This window comes from Micrasema longulum, unplaced genomic scaffold (genome assembly GCF_059751315.1).
Source record: "Micrasema longulum isolate JH-2025_06_02 unplaced genomic scaffold, ASM5975131v1 h1tg001675l, whole genome shotgun sequence".
NCBI classification, from domain to species: domain Eukaryota; kingdom Metazoa; phylum Arthropoda; class Insecta; order Trichoptera; family Brachycentridae; genus Micrasema; species Micrasema longulum.
The window spans coordinates 259,280-279,487 of NW_028278854.1; the positions used below are offsets into that span (position 1 = coordinate 259,280).

At 30.9% G+C, this 20,208-nt stretch overlaps 1 protein-coding gene across 5 annotated transcripts in view; it reads right to left on the reverse strand.

The window, feature by feature from the left end:
* Positions 1–20,208, reverse strand: part of tfc (Brevican core protein triforce) — a 275,893-nt gene that overhangs the window by 88,375 nt on the left and 167,310 nt on the right. For 2 of the 5 annotated variants that reach the window (XM_088237238.1, XM_088237237.1), the window contains exon 1: positions 3,933–4,435. The exons of the other annotated variants lie outside the window; for them this stretch is intronic. In XM_088237238.1, coding sequence (XP_088093364.1) covers positions 3,933–4,020 — 88 coding nt within the window. In that variant the 5' untranslated portion in view covers positions 4,021–4,435. Of the gene's footprint in view, positions 1–3,932; positions 4,436–20,208 lie in introns of those variants that run through there. 5 annotated transcript variants of the gene reach the window in all.

The window sequence follows — 20,208 nt, forward strand, 5'->3', positions numbered from 1 at the left end:
TATTTACTGATTATAATAAAAAATTGAAGTTCAAAAAAAGTTGAAGTTAAGTATTGTATCAGTTTATTGCGATTTGCTCAAAATAAAAAAAAAATATTTTGCCGGGTTTGCAAATAGTACCCTCACATATGCTTCTTACTTTTTTCTGCTCAATATATTGAAGGTGTTATTGTTTCTATACCCTGAGGACGTGAATTAGAAAATTTTGCGAAAAACCGCACGTAAATCTGCAAGCCATTTCCGAGTTTTTAGGAAACACAATACGGCGATTCATTTTTATACATATAGATATTTTGAGTTTGTCAAAGCCTTCAGTTTTTGTGTGTAATAAATATACCCACGTTAGCAAAACAGTTCATATAATAAACGAGTATTTGCATAAGTATAATATATTTCAATTATATGCATAAATAGTTTTTTTAAACTGTTATTAAATACATATTATTTGTTAATAAAAAGCTCATTTGAAAATGGCTTTATGAATTTAACTTATTATTACCGGGCCATTACTTTGATAAATATTGTAATTATTAGTACATTAAATCAATGTCGATTTATTGAAAATCTAACGAATCGCTTTAAAGTTTATGGGGCGTTACGATAATATACATTTTAATCATAACAAACCATTAAGGGGTAAGGTTGTATAAAATTAAGCCTTGAAGTCTGAATAATAATATATTTATAGAAATAAAAATAAGCACGGTGGCCCGTAATCGACCACCTCTCTCAGAGTTTTTCACAAAAATGTTCAGGAGAAATAAAATCACCGCACTTTCACGGAAATGTCCTGGAACATTTTTTCAGTGAATATTTTTTTATGGAAATCGAAAGGTTATTAATTTGAACTTATAATATAAGAAATCAAATACTGATTTGAGTCTACTAATATAAAAACAAAAATTTCGTGACAATTGTTCCGCCTTGTTAGGGCATTTTTAAACTAATGTAAAGATTAGATGAATTGAATGTCCTTATACAGAGAAATCTTTAAACCCTGTTACATCCGAAACCACGATGATCAGTATGGGCAAGAAGACATATTGGCATATTAAAAAAAAAAATTAGAACGAAAAATTTTTTTAAAAAGGAAATATGAAATAAAACCAATGGTTGCGTACTTCTGCAGGGGAGAAGCGAGGGAGCGCCGCCGCGCGGTCGACGTAATATCAGACTCCCTCCTCCCTCCTCGTTTCTCCCCGCAGAAGTAAGCAAGCATTTGTTTTTTTAAATATTTTATTTTTGAAAATTTTATTCTTTCTAAAAAATGATTTTAATGTGCCAATATGTCTTCTTGCTCATACTGATCATCGTGGTTTCGGATGTGACAGGGTTTAAAAAACACCCTGTGTAAGGACCTTATATGATTGAATAGATTTAAACTAATATATAATTCATAGTCCCTGGACTGTCACCTGAAACGTAAGACTGATAATTTTACATTCATGTAACAAAAACGATCAAGATACGCTGCGATTTGTATACCTTTACAGTGCCTTATGCACCATTAGGTGCGGAAAGGGAATGATGATGATGATGATTCTTTCTGTGGATTTTTCACTTTATGATTTTTGACACATTTTTTTCATGTTTTTACTTAATTTATGTAACATTGGCTTTTTTTCTCCTATTTATGTTTAGATATTAACGGTGAATTACTGTATGCTTTATAAATAAAATTCAGTATTAATAATAATGCTTTATTAACATAATTCCAACAATCTAATAAATACATATTTGTAGTAAAATATTTTTCTGGATTGCGAGTAGTTAGGCCAACTGGGTAAAACTTCTTTTATTTGGACAATTTGGACAAACTCAAAACATTGTTGATAAATTACCTGGTCCATGAAGAAGTATAGAAATTGAAAAAATAATATTTTCAGGCGTTGCCTAGTATGTAGGTGAAATAATTCAATTAGATGAATCTCACCCGCATAAATAAAGGTTTCAGCTCTTTAACTTCACAAACATCAACAGATGAAAGAATTGAAGGAATGTAGATGTTCAAATATAGGCAGAATGGTGAATGTTACACAGTATGTAAAGTGGCCACTTAAACCAGCCATTGACAGGTCATAAGTCCTGTAGATGCCTTGACTTCTATATAACCTTCTCTTAAATGTTCTTCATCTCGGTTGTAATGTGTTGATATAATCTTTAGTAAATATTATTTATCAATATGTTTTAGGAATTCTACTGACTTGTCTACAAACATATTAGCATATGCAATACATTTATTAATCAATGAAAAAAGACCCATTAATACGAGGAATATTAATCCGAAATGACATTGTGTAATTATTTATATAAAATAACATCTAAAACTGAAAAATTACTGTACTTATAATAATAATGGTATGTAATTTTCATGCGTGAAAATCAAACAAGTTATTTCTTAAAAATCTAAATGGCTATAAGTTCTTATGGACCGTGTAATTTGTGAGGAAAATGTCAAGTATCATTGACCTTATTATTTCATCGAGTTATTTCGTTAAATAAATAAAAAATAAAAAAAGAACATTTAATTCCTGAAATTACAGAAAACTAAAATATAGTAATTATCAACTTGTTGGGAAATAATTTTACAAAATAAACAGGTTTTTTAACAGAGACAAAGAAACCCGCTTAGAAGAGAACATGGAAATCAAACTACCACAAAAACCGGAACTTATTCTTAAAACTCAATATTTCACGGCTTTGGGTTGTAGTAAAGTGGAACGATACGAATCCATATAACTATATTATATTCTATATTCTTAAATAGCGATGGCAGCGTCACAGCACATTACCTCATTCCTTCTACATGCCACGAACATAGACCCCGTCGTATACATAATCGCAATGATGGATTGAAACCTGAGGCCAAAGGCTTCTTGTCTTCAGATAACAAAGAATTATTTAGATGCGCTTTTTAGCTGTAAACGATTTTAGATACGCGAGGAATTACAGCCCTAAGGGAAATTGAAAATATTTTTTTTTTCTTAAGCGCGGTAAAAAATACGCCATTAAATTGTACAACCGAATTTCTTGAAGACGTACAAAAAATAAAATTTTTTAAAAATAAAAACAAACTACTTTGAATGACTTCACTAGTTCATATGAATCAACCAATAGTAAAAGAGTTGTGGAAATTTTTCGGTTTACGGTAATTCAACGGGCAAATCGGCAAAATCGACCGAGACGAACGGAAGAAAACTGGATAAGTCACATGCGCAGTAATTGCATAAATACAAAACTTTAAAAAACCATAGCGCTGATAATACAGTAATTTTTTTTGGCCTGGTTTAATAGTCTATCAAAAAACTAAAAAACCACCACGGTACCAGTATTAATGTAGTGCCTTTTGTAATATTAAATGCAGATACAAGAAAAAAAAGATAAACGAGTGAAAAAAGCTTCTAAACTCTCGATTCTTATCGTTCTAGATCCATTTAATTGTGAAAATAATAATACTTTAAATAATCAAGGAGCGTTTGGATAAAACACGCCGTTAAATTATGTAATATTACAGACATATTCACATTACTTATTTAAATTCCATTACTACTTTCCCTCTCAACGTAACCTCAAATTACAGATCACGATCGCAACACAGCACCGTTTCCCGCCAGAATGTGTTGGTGTGGCCAGTGTTAAAACAAAATTAAAAATAATTCTTATAGCCTAACGCACGTACCTACCGTGTATTCACATAGTAAATTATAATAAAATTGAACACTCACGATATGCATGCAATGTAACGTAATTTGGACGGCTCTCACGCGAAAAAAAATGCTACTAACGTAATGTTTAATTTTATAATGAGCTTTCAAAGGATGTTCTTTTTAAAAGTATTTTTTTAACGGATTTGGTATATTTATTACATACAATTAAGGATGAAAATAATATTGTTAAAAAATATTTTATTTTTTTATTTTTAAGACACTTACCCAACTTTGATAGTGGCGTTGTAAGACTTAAAGCCGCCGTTGCACATTGCAAACCGATTAAAAATAGCACAATACTGCATCCTTTCATTTTCGTTCGAGTTCGGTAACTTCGCGTGAAAAATAAATACAAAAACAGCCGTATTTAACCACTTAAAACTCGCCTTTTTGTAAGCAAATTGGCGCTACAGCCGTGACAGAAAATAAGAAATAAAAAACGAATTCGCGGTAAAAAGATGACATCTATGGTCGGGAAGTTGCGTCAATTCTCCGTCCGCATGCGCAAAAAGAGACCAGTCAACTGACGGCTTCTATTATTCGAATTTTAAATCGCTTCGTTTGCCTATCGGTCGCTTTCGACATTAGCGCCAAACAAAACAGGCGCCTACCGGTGGCTAGCAGAACAAACACGCGAGCCAAAGAAAAATCGACCTTATTGGTTATTTATTATTTATCGGAGAGATCATTGTAAGGCAACCGGAGTCTACACTGGCGCGTTGGTAACTAAGTGCTGGTTAGCGAATGGAAAATGGACGGCGGAACTGGCGATCAAATGAAGAGAATGTGAAATCTATTATTAAGGGGTCATCCTTGAAAACGCTTACTTTTTATAGGCTCTGAAGAATTGGAACCAGTTCGAACGCTACGCGACATGTCTTTATATAACAATATATGGAGAATTTGCAGATGCTATGTTTTTGTGTTACTCTTGGAAATAAAGGTCTAGGTTAGGTTCCGTAATGCCGGACTGTGTTACAAAACGAGATCCCCTTAAGTGCTTTTATTGGTGGTTTTCAGGTTTCAGAATAGCTTTTCAGCAAAAATACAAACTTCTGTGGTTCTACTAAAAGAGGCAAGAGGCTAAAATTGTATGAAGAATAATGTGAAGTTTTTAAGCTTCGGCAGAAAAAATGCTATTGAGATGAAAAAATGGAGACAATTTTTTATTTTTTTATATTTTTTTATTTTCTTTTATTTAGGAAACATACAGTACAGTTACATACTTTATATTTTACACAGTAAAACTTAGCTCTTATGGTGCAGTAAGGTTTCCATATTATTAAGTAATTATATGTAAGGTTATTAATTAAAATACAAAAAAAGAGAAGGAAAATAATCATAAATAGAAGTTGTTTAAAAATTAAAATTAAAGTAAAAAAATGAAGAAAATTTGTAAAAGTAATTAAAAGTTAAGAATTAAAATAAAGAATGAAAAACATGCTCAGATGTAAAAATAATAATATTTTTTTTTAAATGAAGAACATAAATATACACCAACGTTTTTTAAGGGATTCAAAGAAACGATGAGAAGAATCTTTAAAATGAGAAAATAAATTTTAATCAATTTAAAAACTTCTTCGAAATTAATGACAATAAAAGCAGTAATATGTTGATTTTATATACATATACAATATAAGTATTTAAAAGTAGTTTAAAAGTATAAAAACATGTCAGTGCAGCAGATACCAGATATAATACCAAAAGTGTGCAACTTAATATCTAGTGAAAATCTTGATGAAAAATTTTATCAAAAGACAGTCAGTGACTAGGATAGGCCGCATTTAGCAAATTATCCAATATTCTGAAATCTAAAAGTATCTTGATATACCTGAAGAAAAAGAGTTCAACGCATGCGTACTACCTGTGCTCATATATAAAAATTATGCACAAGCTTTAATTGACACAAAAAGCGATGGAAATAAAAGGTTAAACATCTTGCTTCGGAATCGCAAGTCGAATCAGTGGATCAGGGAGGTTACCAAAATTACAAATGCGGGAAAAAAAACTCACACAACTGAAGAGGGATTGGGTGGGTTTTGGACGGTAGATGGACTAATAAAGTGATGGACTGGAGGCTGAGAACAGGAAGCAAAAGCGTAGGGAGGCCCCAGACCAGATGGCCCGATGATATCGGAAGACTTGCAGAATGGCAAAGGGTGGCAGCTGGCAGGGAATTGTGGAGTTCCAAACGGAAGCCTTTAATTCAATTGAGAATGTGCTTATAAACATTTATTTTTATATGAGTCTTTACCGAGTACCTTAATTTATTAAAAAATCAATGTATATCAAATACAAAACATTAAACAAAATATATATAATACAGTTTATTTTAAAAAACACTTCACATATATTAAAGACGTCGAGCTAAGCCATGCGAATTTTTTTCATCTCACACTGTGTTAGTGGCAAAGGGATCTACTTGTACGAAAAGCGGGAAGATTTATCCGAAAGAACTCTAAGTTGTGATATTTTTATGGTCCATGTGTTGGATCTTAATAATCTATTGTGCTTTTTTTAAATCTGTTTTTGTGATAACCTAATTATATATACATATACTAGCGGACCCGTCAGAAATTGTCCTGCCCAAACGTTGCGCGTTGACTTGCCTGCTATTAGCTTGGAAAAAGATTTTTAATTGATAAGTAGGTACCTAGGTACTTGTTTGTGATTAAATTCCAAAACTAAAAATTGTTAATATTGAATTTGTGAAGGTACTTGTTTATGGTTGAATTCTAAAACTTAAAATAAATATTTTTGCAAATATGGAATTTTTTTTTGCAAACGTCAAACTCTGGTCTTCTCACCAACAGAGGGGTGTACTTTTCTAGGAATAGATTTTATTAAAATGTATTGAATTTAATATTATTTTAGTGTAACCAAAAATCCAGTAAAAAGAAATAAATGGGTAGAAATTTTAACGAATTTCAGGAAAGAATCTGATTGAGATTCACAAAAAACAAATGATATTGGTAAACATTCAAAAACAAACTTTTTTATAGACAAAATAACAACATCTTTCCTTTTTTATTGTAAATGCATTCTCCTCGAATGCAATCCTGGTAGATCGATGAATAACATATTTATGCTCCTCACTTATTTTTTACATATTCGATTGAATATTTTAATATCTACGATCACGCACAGTGCTTTATGCAAGATCTATATTTCTCTGAAAACTGCACGTAAATCAGTTAAGCTGTTTAGGAGGAGTTCGGTGACATCACACGTACAGAGGAATTATATATATAAAGATATATACACATATAGTTGGATAATTTATTTTTGTGTAAATTATCTCGAGGGCGCTGTACAATAAATAAGTATTCCTGCACGTCTTGCAGTTACAGAGCGCATGGACTATTGGAATCTAGTTCCTTCTTTTTAATTATGATATATTTCAATTTCAACATAAAAGAGCACAATTCACAGCACGTCTTGCAGCTACAGAGCGCATGGACGGTAAGTAATCTAGCCCCCATTTACATTTTGTTTGAATTCGATAATAAAGTAAAATGTTTGAATGATATTAAAATAAAAACATAAAAAAACTAATTTTTAAAAATAGGAGTTATATTAAAACAAGTCTTGCAGCTACTGAGCGCATTGACTGTTCAAATTCTAGACCCCATTCACTAAATTTTTGGTTGATAAAATTTACATATTGAAGCTAGATAACCAATCGTCCTGCAGCTATAAAGCACATGGACGAGTGGAATTCTAGCAACTTAAAATTAAATCAATTAATTTACAAAAAATAAACATAAAGAATTGATAGTCGCGCTATATTGTTAATTTAAATTAAATAAATAAATAGATCAAAATAAAAGTTGCTCTTAAAAGCTTTGAATGTTGAATGAAATACAAAAAATATAAAAATACACTATCTTGTTTTTAAAACGCACAAAAAACAACCTTGTAGTTTTTATTTGCTCGCTGATATTTTTCTATGATTTGATTAAAGCTCATTTTTTAATTCTCACCAAGAATTTATATTATTAAATATTTGTTTTTGTATATGAACAAATCAATCATAATAACGAGAAATATTTCTTTCGTAAATGTCAACTTTGATTGACATAGAATTTTATTATTTTATTTACACGCGTAGCAAAATGAGCTTTAATGCATATATTATTGTCTAAAGTAATTTGATGAATGAAAATATTTGATTGTTGGAATTTTTGAACTGAGTGTCCATTTTTAGCAAAAGAACAAGGTTTTAGAATTTGTGGGCATGTAATTGTACGTTTAGAGGCTATGCAATAATTCTCAGTTTGATCATCATTATTGATTTTTAATGCCATTAAATCATTTGTGGTTCAGGGTTCTTTATTCGTTTATTTGTTTGCACAAAGGATACGTAAGGCTTATAAAACAATGCAATTAAATGTATTTTTGCAGGATGCTGGGTAAAATGCGAGTATTTTTTTAATGTATTAATAATCAGTGTTTTAAGTTTGTCCAAATAGGAATATGTAATTAAGAAATTACAACATAGTTGGAAAACATTTCGATGAAAGAAATCCGGGAGTCTTGGTATTTTCAGGGATTGTCATTGGTCTATTTTGGTCTACAAACATTTCAACGAACTAAAGATATTGAAAAACATTTAAGTTTGCAAGTGAAAATTTTTGATGGAAGTTCATTGTAATTTATTATAGAAATAAAAGACTACTGATACTTTAATCCACAAAATTTGGAATATCCAGTGACCTGTTTTATTGCTTTCGCGACGTCTTCAAGACTGGTATTTTTATTAAGGAGTTTAGTGTATTTAAACATAACAGGGGTAAAATTCAATATTCCAACTCGTAGATTGAGAAACAATGAAGTACTATTCATCGATCAGCATAGAACAAACTATGGCCTAAATTCTCCGATGACCCGCCTTTGTCGTATTGTTAACTCAAGACAAGATCTGGACTTTTTTGGTTTAAGTTTACAACGATTTAAACGAGCACTAAATAAATAGTCCAGATCTTGTCTCGATGTCCCTTATGTTTGTCAATGCTTCTTTCTTTTTTAAAAAAATGTTTAAAAAACTCCTTTATTGTAATATTTTAACCTTATAAATTGTATACATGGACAATGTCCGTTAATAAATAAATAAATAAATAAATTACGCAGGTTTTCACGGTCACTGTTATAAATCCAAGATATTTTTTAGGTGATCCCCTGTAAGATGGATACGTTCCGACGTTTCAGCTATCATTACAGGAGCTATCTTCCGGGTAAACTGCAATGGAAACTGAAACGTCGAATGAATCCAACTGACACGGGATCACCCAAAAATATCATTTTTTAAAACATTATATATCATAAAATAACTTATTCGGTAAGAAATTACATCAACGCACGGTTGATATTCAAACCCGTATTTGAAAAAAAAAAAAATCAGAAGTACGTATGTCGTATTAACATATATTGAATTGCATCTTGAGAGAAAATTAAAAACAATAAGTGAGGCATTTACAATGCTTATGACCTGTCATAAGCTGGTTTAAGTGGCCATTTTGTACACTGTGTAACATTAACGTTTTATTATTGTCATTTTTTCATTATAATAAAGTTCCAATACATCGTCGTTTCGCCAACATCTGTTACTTAATTTTTTAAAAATATTTTCAATTTCTCATTAAAACTACATAATTTATTTACAACAAAACAAACCTAAATATTTTTTAAAAATAATGATATATTTCCCCCTTTGTTATAAATAAAAAAATAAATTAAAATTAAAAAGTTTTGTGAGGTTACCACGCCTGACGGGACATTGTTGGATTGGCTACACTGCTTGTCCCCTCGCTCCTTTTTTTCGCTTTTTTGACGAGTTATGTCCGCACGCATTTCGAATTGTTGAAAAGTGTTTTCGCTATTCACCGTTGAAGTTATAACTTAATTTTTAACTCGCACAACGCCGCAAATTTATCATCAATCCATCGCCGTTTATTATCATCCGCCGCGTCCAAACGAAATTGTGTGCTGCAGTGTGGTTACTGACTGCATAATAAATGTAAACAACGAATGTCTCGAAAAAGGAAAAGAATTTGTGTATCTGGGAAGCATGTTTTCAAGGGATAGAAGAGTAGAAAAAGTTGTTGAAAGGAAAATGAATACGGGCAACAAAATGAACGGAGCACTAAGCACAGTAATTGCTAATAAAAATATGTCAATCGAATCTAAACTGGCGGTGCGCAACGGAGTTTTAGTCCCAATACTTAAGTATGAAAGCGAAACATGGAACTGGCAGAGGAAGGATGAAAGCCGAGTGAACGATGTTGAAATGCGATCTCTTAGATGAATGTGTGGAAACAATCAATGTATGACAGGGTTACGAATAATGAAATTAAGGCGAGTGTAAATCTGAGTTAAGTATTATTGATAAGTTTAAATAAGAGTATCTGAGATGGTTTGGTCACGTAGAACAAATGGATGATAAAAGAATGGTAAAACAAGTATATGTGGCAAAAATGAACGGTAACGTGAGACGAGGACGACCAAGGAAGACGTGGCAAACCAAAATCTTAAGTTTGGTCATGTCAAAAGCTGACAGAATCTAAGAGCATGTATGACAAGATGTATGAATGTGGAAGAAGCTAGGAATGTATGCCAGGATAGACGTGTGTTGCGGTCCATTCTCTTTGCCTACCCCCACGGGGAAATGGCGTGATGGTAGTAGTAGTAGAAATGTTCTGAATTACCAATTTCCCCGATAGCGCGAGCTGATCGCCGACAAGGAAGAGGACTCAACTCCAGGTTAGTCAGTGTTATTACATGTTGATTTTCTCTGGTCTGAGTACATTTCTAATAGATTGTTGGCTGCATCCGCCAGCACATATTGTCATTTTAGAAAATTGATTTACCATCCGCTATCATTAATTTATTTTCAAAATGCAAGGTGAATTCTCTTTACATGGATTCACCATGTACATATATTTACATAATTCACCATAACAATATTACTGATGTTTTTGCCGTGAGTGATCTGAGTGTTTTGTTCAATTTGAAATTATTATTTAAAGAGCACATTATTAAAATATCTAACAAAGCTTTAAAATTATTAAGATTTGTACTTATATCCGGAAAAGATTTTAATAATTTGAATACATTAAAATATCTTTACACATCTCTAGTTAAAAGCCAACTGTTTACTGCCAAATAAGTTTGTTACATAAATTAATTTTAAGATGAAATTATTAAAATAAATAAATGAAAATATATAAAAATTATTAAAAAATTCTGGACTCTCTAAAATTAACTAAATTGCAAGAACGAAGAACATAGACCGATCTTACGACTTTATACAAAATAATAAAACCAATGTTTTGTACCCCTGATCTTCTGAAACTGATTTCGTTTTATGTACCACCTTGGTTAAGCAGAACATTATTTTATTGTCAAAATTCTCAAACGTTAGCTCAATATAACTCACCTATTATTAGATTACAGAATACCGGGAATGAATATGCATAATATATAAATATATTTCATTTATCTCTGCCTAACATAAAAATTAAAATGACCAACATATTTGTATCAAAAAGAGCAAATTAACTTCAAGAGATCGGGTTAGAATAGTTATAATTTGATTGACTAAAATATTTTGTTATTTTATTGGAAACTTATTATAAATTTAATTACTTTAAAAAAAATATGTATTTCAAGTAATTTATAATGTGTATAGTATATTAATAAATGATACTTGATTTTTTTTCAAGCTTTCTTTAAACCACACAAATATAAATGTAGAAATGCCGTATATAAATTAATAAATAAATAATATGGTCCTTAGAGTACTGTTAATATAATATTGTATAATCCAGTTTATATCTTATTTAGTAACGCATCATAAATTTGTAGGTTAAACGTATTGTTCCATTTTTCGAATAAAAAATTGATGAGTAGGCAGGTAGGTTAACTTATTGTAATTTTTTTGCAACTCGTAAAATTTGAATTTCTTTACCATCCGCTATCATAAATTTATTTTTCAAATGCCAGGTGAATTCTATCAACACGGATTCACCAAATGCTTATTCACCACTCTTTCACTATTTTTTGTCCTAGAATTGAAATATAAAGATACACTGTAAGACGCAAATATATTCGTTTTAATATTTAAAAAAAATAATGTTTAGTCTGTTTGACCCGGTGAACTCTCGTTACTTTATTATCGCCTTCCAAAGCCTAGTTCTTAAAAAAGCAGGCCACTGATTTATGGATGTATTATACAGTTTGTAATATTTTCATTAAATAAAATAAAGACGCTCTTATTCATATTTCTACAATCTTACTAATTTATTTATCTCTTTGTGTGCAGACATTTGAGTCATACATATTGTAAAAGATAATTATAAACTGATTTGAATAAAAATATAAGAACATTATATTTAATTGCCAATTAGATTAATCGTAAAATTCAGACCAAACATGACAAATAGTATCTACGATCATGAATATTTCAGATGATAGATGAAATAAATAACTCAAATGTCATTTAAACCACGAAACAAATCATTAATAAACGAAACAACTTTTATCCTAATCTGCATCCTTGATGATATGACCATAAATTTGTCAGATTTTACTTTATTGAGCCATTACAATAAAAAGTTTAGTGCCTTTTCCACATTCGAATTTGATAAAATGTACGCAACAATATTATAAAATTATTTTTAATGCCAACAATACATTTTGTTTATGTAATATCTAGTGCATGGCCATTGTGGCGAGCGTTTTATAGTCCAAATTTTTGTAGACAAGGACTGGATTCAACTCCCTGGGGAGCTAGAAGTCTAGGCATCTACAGGGCTTATGACCTGTCAATGGCTAGTTAAAGTGGCTATATATCAATGGCTGGTTTAAATGGCTGTCAATGGCGTGTTTAAGTGTGTAAAGTGGCCACTTAAACCAGCCATTGACAGTTCATAAGCCCTGTAGATGCCTAGACTTCTATACTACCTCCTCTTAAATGTTCTTCGTCTCTGTTGTAATATGTTAATATAAACAGCTCCCCGGGGAGTTGAATCCAGTCCTTGTCTACAAAAATTTGGACAAACTCAAAATATTGTTAATAGTAATAACGTTTCTAAGGCACGAGGAATTTAAAGGATAAATAAAGATAAGGAGTGGGATAAGACAGAAAGAAGAAGATATTCTGTTGAAGAGTTTTCTTATAAAATTTCATTAAAAAAAGACAAGAGTATAAAACGGTGATACTTATTTCATTTATTTCATTCTCCCCATTATTCATAAAAAAATATGGTACCCGGATATAATATGTACGAGTATGTGTTAGAATCGGATACCTCGGATTGTTTAGTTTCTCGAGCTAGTAAAAAATAGTTTCGGATGTTAGTATCGAGTTTCTAAAACATGTAAAAAAAGTGTTGCATCTTGTACAAATATTAATTATCGTATTATAATGCGAATCTTAAAAGATTCTTTTGGTTTTGTGTGCAAGAAATTATTCAACTTGTTCATAAATAGGCAAGATTATTTTTTTTTGTTTTACAGTCATCATCATGGTTTCTAATTATTCATTGAATTCACCAATTATTCGCATGCAGCGACTTGCAAATCATTACTGTGATGATTTCGATTTATTTTATACCACGCCGCTGATGATCATGTCCTGTGTTTTGAAAAAGAATCAACAATTAAAAGTTCAAATAATGATTAGTTCTTCTCTTTTGTTTTAACTTTTTACTCTTGTGTGTATAATTAGTTTTAAAATTTATTATTGTTGAATATTAATATTTATATAAACCATAAAGTAAACTTTTTAACTTTCCTTTTAAAGAACTTTCTTTTTTAAAACTGCTATTTTTTTTAATTTACCTTTTTTTGTATAGTTTAATATTTATATTTGTAACAGGTGTAATATTTCTTTTTTATATGTAAATACTGTTAACCATTGTATATTTTTCTCGATGTTTTTGTTATTTTTCAATATTACGTAATTTTTTGTTGTATTTTTTCACTAGTTTTAATTATAATTATGTAAATCCTTCATGGAACCGTTAATTAATAAACAAAAGAGCTGAATGTGCGTGAGATTCATCCATTTTTGAAATTTTTTTTTTATCAATAAATCTCGTAAAACGTACACGTTTTTTAAAAATTCTTATTTAATTAAAATTTAAGCTATTTTGACCATGACTTGTGTGGAATTTAGGAGTTTAATAATATTTTGGTATCTGATAGACTTTTTCAGCTCAAATTCTTTTATATTTTCTTCTTTATAAATTTGTATAATGGAATTTTTTTAATAAAAAGTGTCTAAAAAGTGTACTGTATGAACCTTGAACATTTTATAAAGACTTTCCGTATTGAATGTTGAAGGTTTCTTTAAAATTTCTTTAATAATTAATCTCCCTTCTATTTTAAGACGGTTTAATATATTGGCATATGCACCACCCCATCCTACAATACCATATTGTAACAAAGATTGTACAATTGAGTAATAAGCTATTTTTAAGTGATAATTTTTAAAATATTCCTAAATCTAATAAATATGTACTTGTACAGACATTTTCCAATACGTTTCACTAGTATGGTTTTTCTATTTAAGGTTTTGGTCTATGTATACAGTATACACCAAGATATTTTATCTGTTGTATCAAGTACTTAACATATTAGATCGCAGTTAGTTTTGTTGCAATTGCTTTGGTGAATAATTATTTTTACTACAGGATCTAAATTTGTTTCGTTAATAAAAAATGGGATGATTGTTGTCTTTTCCGTATTAAAAGATAATATATTTTTGTCAAACCCTAATTTCAATTTATTTATAACGTCATTAGCTACTAAATTTACCATAAACGTCTAGACTTCAATATTCCCCCCTCTAAAACGTTTTCCCTCTCGGTTGCAACAAATGTGATTCTAAGATATTATACCATACAAATCATCACGCCGTTTCTCCGTAGGGGTAGGCAGGGAGGATATAACGCCATATCACTCTATCTTTGCATACAGACCTCGCTTCCTCTGCATTCATCCATCTTTTCATGCACGCACGCCAATTATTATTATTATTTTATTTTTTTGCACCACAACAGGCCAGGAGGCCTAATTACAGTGGTGAATTGCATCACAGAGCACCCAGGCTTCAAAATCACATTTTTAATTTTTGTGTTCTCACCGGGAATCGAACCCGGAACCTTCCGTGCGTGAGTCAAGCGTCTTGACCATTACACCACGGAGGCCGCCGAATTTTTATTCTTACTCTTGACATGTCCATCTTCAATTATTTGGTGGACTTGATCGTCCCATGTCTTTCTCGGTCTTTCTGCATCCAACAACATTCGCATCGTAAATCCTGTTGGCCGTTCTTTCGCCGTCCATTCGCTCTACATGTCCAAACCAACGCAGCACTCCTTTCTTGATTCTGTCGATAGAGATAGAGTCGATCGATTTATTATTATACAACATTTTATGCAGATCTTAATGTCGTGGGAGGGAAATGTCAATACGGTATAATGTACAATGTCAATTTGTGAATAACTGAAATTAATATTCATCATGTTTGAGACTTAAATTGATTATTTTCGTATAATTTATGAATAATTACATGTGCGAAAAATAATATGAAGCAAATTTTTTAATATATTACCGACATGACTTGTCGCATTTTGTTTGAAAAAAAAATATCAATAATTCTAGTTGGATTGTGAGTTAAAGCTACATTACATAATTTATTGCAACAGAGAAAAAAACATTTTTTAGACCACATGGAAATCAAAGCATTTACAGAGCTTGCGACCTGTCGTTGGCTGGTTTAAGCACCCACTTAACACAATGTGCATTATTAACTACCTTTGGTTAAAAAAGTACTCTTATTTATGCTTTTTCAAATTTTAAAGATAACTTGATTTCCTTGTTATCCTTTCTTTTCAGCCACGTTTGACATGCTTTTAACTACTTTTAATTACTTTTTTTTTTTTTTACTTTTAATTGCTTCTTAAAATAATATATTGCTTTTTTAACTATATTGTGTCATTATTTTTGAAGATGTTTTTTAAATAAATTTCAATTTATTGTATTTTATTCCTTTTAAAGATTCTTATCATCGTTTTTTTTTTGAATCCCTTAAAATATGTACTTTGGTTTTTATGCCCCAATGTCCAGAATGTGTAGATTAGTCAATTTTATCACACGACTTGGAATTTTTTGGGATAGATCTTCCGGCTTTTCGTAGATCTCTTCGCGACTAAACGGTGTGGGATGAAGTTGGATTGGCATGGTTTAGCTCAAAGTTTTTTGTTTGTCGTTTTTTTTAATATATTGTATACAATTATTGTTTTGCCCTTGTTTGTCTTTGCTAAATAGTTTTATGTTTTTTTTGTTCAGTTTCTTGCATTTATGTTTCTTCATGTAACTGTTGTAATTGGCTTAGGCTGCATATATATAATAAATAAATAAATAAATATACTCTTGTATAACTATGTTTTTCCTTTTGAAAATGTTTTTTTTTGCATTTGAGCATATTTTTTTGGTTCTTATTTATTTCAATTCTTACTTTTTAATTACTCTTATACAATTATATTAACATATTACAACAGAGATGAAGAACATTTAAGAGAAGGTAATATAGAAGTCCAGGCATCTACAGGGCTTATGACATGTCAATGGCTGGTTTAAGTGGCCACTTTACACACTGTGTAACATTCACCATTCTGCCTATGTTTGAACATCTATATTCCTTCAATTCTTTCATCTGTTAATGTTTGTGAAGTTAAAGAGCTGAAATCTTTATTTATGCGGGTGAGATTCATCTAATTGAATTATTTCACCTACATACTAGGCAACGCCTGAAAATATTATTTTTTCAATTTCTATACTTCTTCGTGGACCAGGTAATTTATCAACAATATTTTGAGTTTGTCCAAATTTTTGTAGACAAGTATGTATGTATGTATGTATGTATGTATGTATGTAGTATGTATGTAGTAGTATGTAGGTGAAATAATTCAATTAGATGAATCTCATCCGCATAAATAAAGGTTTTAGCTCTTTAACTAAAAAAAAAGTTGTTTATTTTATCAAAATGAATAATCACTTGTGCTTCAAATACAATTTTTAAATTTACATATTTTTAAATAAAACGTTTTAAAAAGAAATAAACAAATATTCTAAAATATGTAAGTTTTTATCAATCAACTGCATAAAATTCGCATTTCTGTAAAAAGGAACGCATTGACGATCAAATGTTTTCAACCAAAGTTTAGTTTAACGTGTATTTTTAACTTTATTACCCGTTTCGTTACTCGATATTCAATGGGGAGGGAATTAAGGAGAAAGTAATTGAGGTGAGAATGTGAATGTTTTACTAGCGTATAATAAGTTGGTATAAAGATGTATCTAAGTATTAGTAACCAACCGAAACCGAATTTCGGCTCCTGTTCTAGTTTCGGCCGAATCCGAAGCAAAAACTTATTCAATTAAGTTAAAAGTCACTTCGGATTGTCGGCCTCGTGGTGTAGTGGTCAGTGCGTTTGCCTACCATTCAAGAGTTTTCGGGATCGATTCCCGACACGGTTGACATGATATACTAATTTCAAAAGGTGTTTTTACACTAGAACGTTTTAGAGTTCCTGGACTGGTACCTGAAGCGTAAGGCTGATCATCTTATCTTTGTCTAAGAAAAATGAATCAGATACGCTGTGATTGGTGTACCAATTCTGTGCCCTATGCACCATTAGGTGCGGTAAGGAAAATTTTGAAAAGTCACGTCAAAATCTTTCTTTTTACTCGGTATTTTGCTATACAAATTTCCTTTTTTTTACTATGAGTATATAAGTATGCTTCTTACTGTGTATTATGTTTTAATTACGCATTTTACTATGTTTTCACTTCATTTTTTACCATGTTTTTACTACATTTATTACTATGTTTTTACTATTAACTATGTTTTTACTAAATTTTTTACTTTTTCCACTTCCTTTATAATTAATATTAATATTATGTATCTTTTTTGGGTGATACCGTGTATGTTGGATTTGATCCGACGTTTCGGCTACCATTGCAGGAGCCATCTTCAGGGAAAACTGTGTGTTTTATAGAGAAATGTATGTGTTTATGTACTAGTAATCTGTACCGTGTCACAGTCAACAGTAGGCACATTTCTAGTTTTGTAGGAAAGAATAATTATGTTTATGTACTAGTAATTTGTACTGTGTCGCAGCCGGCAGTAGGCACATTTCTATTCGTTTTTGTCATATGTAGTGCTGGAAACCATGTTGAATTTAATTTAAGCCCGTCGTCTTTGTTTATATTATTTGGATGTCTGTGTATTTCAATTGCCTCTTTTATTATTCGTGCACTTACTAGGTTTATGTAGAATTTTTGGTTCAAAGGCGAAAAAATGTCCTGTGTCTATAAAGTGTTCCGCTATTGCGGATTTGTCTGGATGCCCAAGTTTTTTTTTTCCTTTATAATTGTTCCCATATGATGACTGTTTTTGTACATTTTTTTACTGTTTTAGAACGGGGTAAATAATCCATACAAATAACTTTGTATATATTTTAATTTTGTGTGTGTAATAAATGATGAAAATAATAAATAATAACAACGCCCATAATTAGGCGTTTTTTTAATTAAATCTTATTCATTAATCAAAATAGGTTTTACATAAAAAAAACAATGAAATAAAAGACATACATTGAATGAGTAAATTTGTATATTTTTAGTGTTTTTTGGTTCGTTGTTATATTATACATAACTTGTATGTATAATATAACTTATTAAAAATTGTTAATTGTACGCCAGAAAAACTTTAACTTATAAACTATAAAGGAATAAAAAAAAATACGAAAGATCTAAGAACTCAAGAGAACTTGGAGTCGCAAGCCTTAAGATACACCCGAATACAGCCGAACGTAATCTGACATACCTCGAATTTATAATACAATTTCGCTTAAATATGTATTAATGCTTTATTAAGTTTTCAAATTCAATTAAATTTTTATTGAACGAAAGTAACATTACAAGTAAACCTACACACTGTATAATTTTACAATTACTCCAATTATTCCAATTCGACGTCACAAGTTCTCGTCGGAGAGTCCCGATGATTGGTGAATTGGCTTCCCGGAATCCGAAAATCTGATACAGCACGGTATCATTGGTTTATTTAGAAGAACTTGTGACCAAGTCGTATTTTATTTATTTTTTACACATTCTCTACCATACTATTAGATGCTCAAGTTTTTACCTCGTGTGAGAAAACATCTTTTATATCCATTTTTCTGCAAAAAACACACTGGCAAAATTGGATTGATCAAGTGAGTAATATTGTATAATATATTATTCTAGCTATGTGCCGTTTGGTTTACACGTGAATGTTTATAATATTACAAATGAAGACAGAAACGCAACATTTAAAGCATGAAGGTCCGTTAATTTATTGCCAGTGAAATGTTTAGATGAAATAATCATATATCATGTTGATGCCATCACTAATTGATGCAACAATGATAAAAAATCTGAAGTAACGAATTAAATAAATGCAAATAAAAATCTTAAAAATAAGCGCAAATAAAGTATTTATGTTTGCCGAGCCGAGGCTTATCTATTACATTATTTATTAATTTTATTCATTCATTTATTTATTTGATAGTTCACCAAAAGACAATACATAATTTCATTAAAAATGTATTCCTTACTGGGAAAACCCGTGCCGACGAAGGCATTTTACAATACGAGTATTTTAGTTTAGTTTGATTTATTTATGTTTTACATAAAAGTTTTCAAATAGTTTTTTTACATTCTCAGTATTCTTATTTTTAGTGGAGGGGGTCAGTGTTATGTGAGCTCCTGACGTCACTGCGACCTGTGGAGATCTATTATGACGGGTCTCCGCGAATAGTTCTCGCCCGCCAAGCCCAGGTCTATAAAGAGCCTGGTTACTGTGTGGAAGGCGAGAGTTTACATTTTTTTAAATCTCCTCCTCCAACCCCAGATCCGTAAAGTATCGGACTATTAGGTAGGGGGCGAGCTCTTTAACGTCCTCAGGTTTAATCAGTGGTCCCCGAGAATGAGGCTCCTTTTATGATGTAAAGCATCACATTCACATATAATTAGTAAAGGTGTTTCCTCATTTGCACAGCAAAATCTACATCTAGAAGTTTCGGAAAGGTTCATTCTAGCAAGATGTTTGTTCAATCACAGACTGACAGAGAAGCGCAAATTGAAACGGGTTCCTCCCTTTGAAATTGTTTGGTTGGGATATTTTTAACCACCTTGCATACTCCCTTAACTTAACGTCTTCAGATTCTCATGCTTTCACCTTCCTGAAGACTCACATGGGTGTAAAAAAAATTCTAACCAATGAGGAGGTGAAACAAGAGGTCTTGAAGTGGACGAAGGAGATGGCGAGAGAGTTCTATGAGGAGGGTGTCAAAAAGCTTGTGCTACGGCTTACAACCTGCATAGAGCGGGAATGCGACTACGTGGAAAAATAAGTAATACAATGTATTGAATTTTTTTAAATATATTT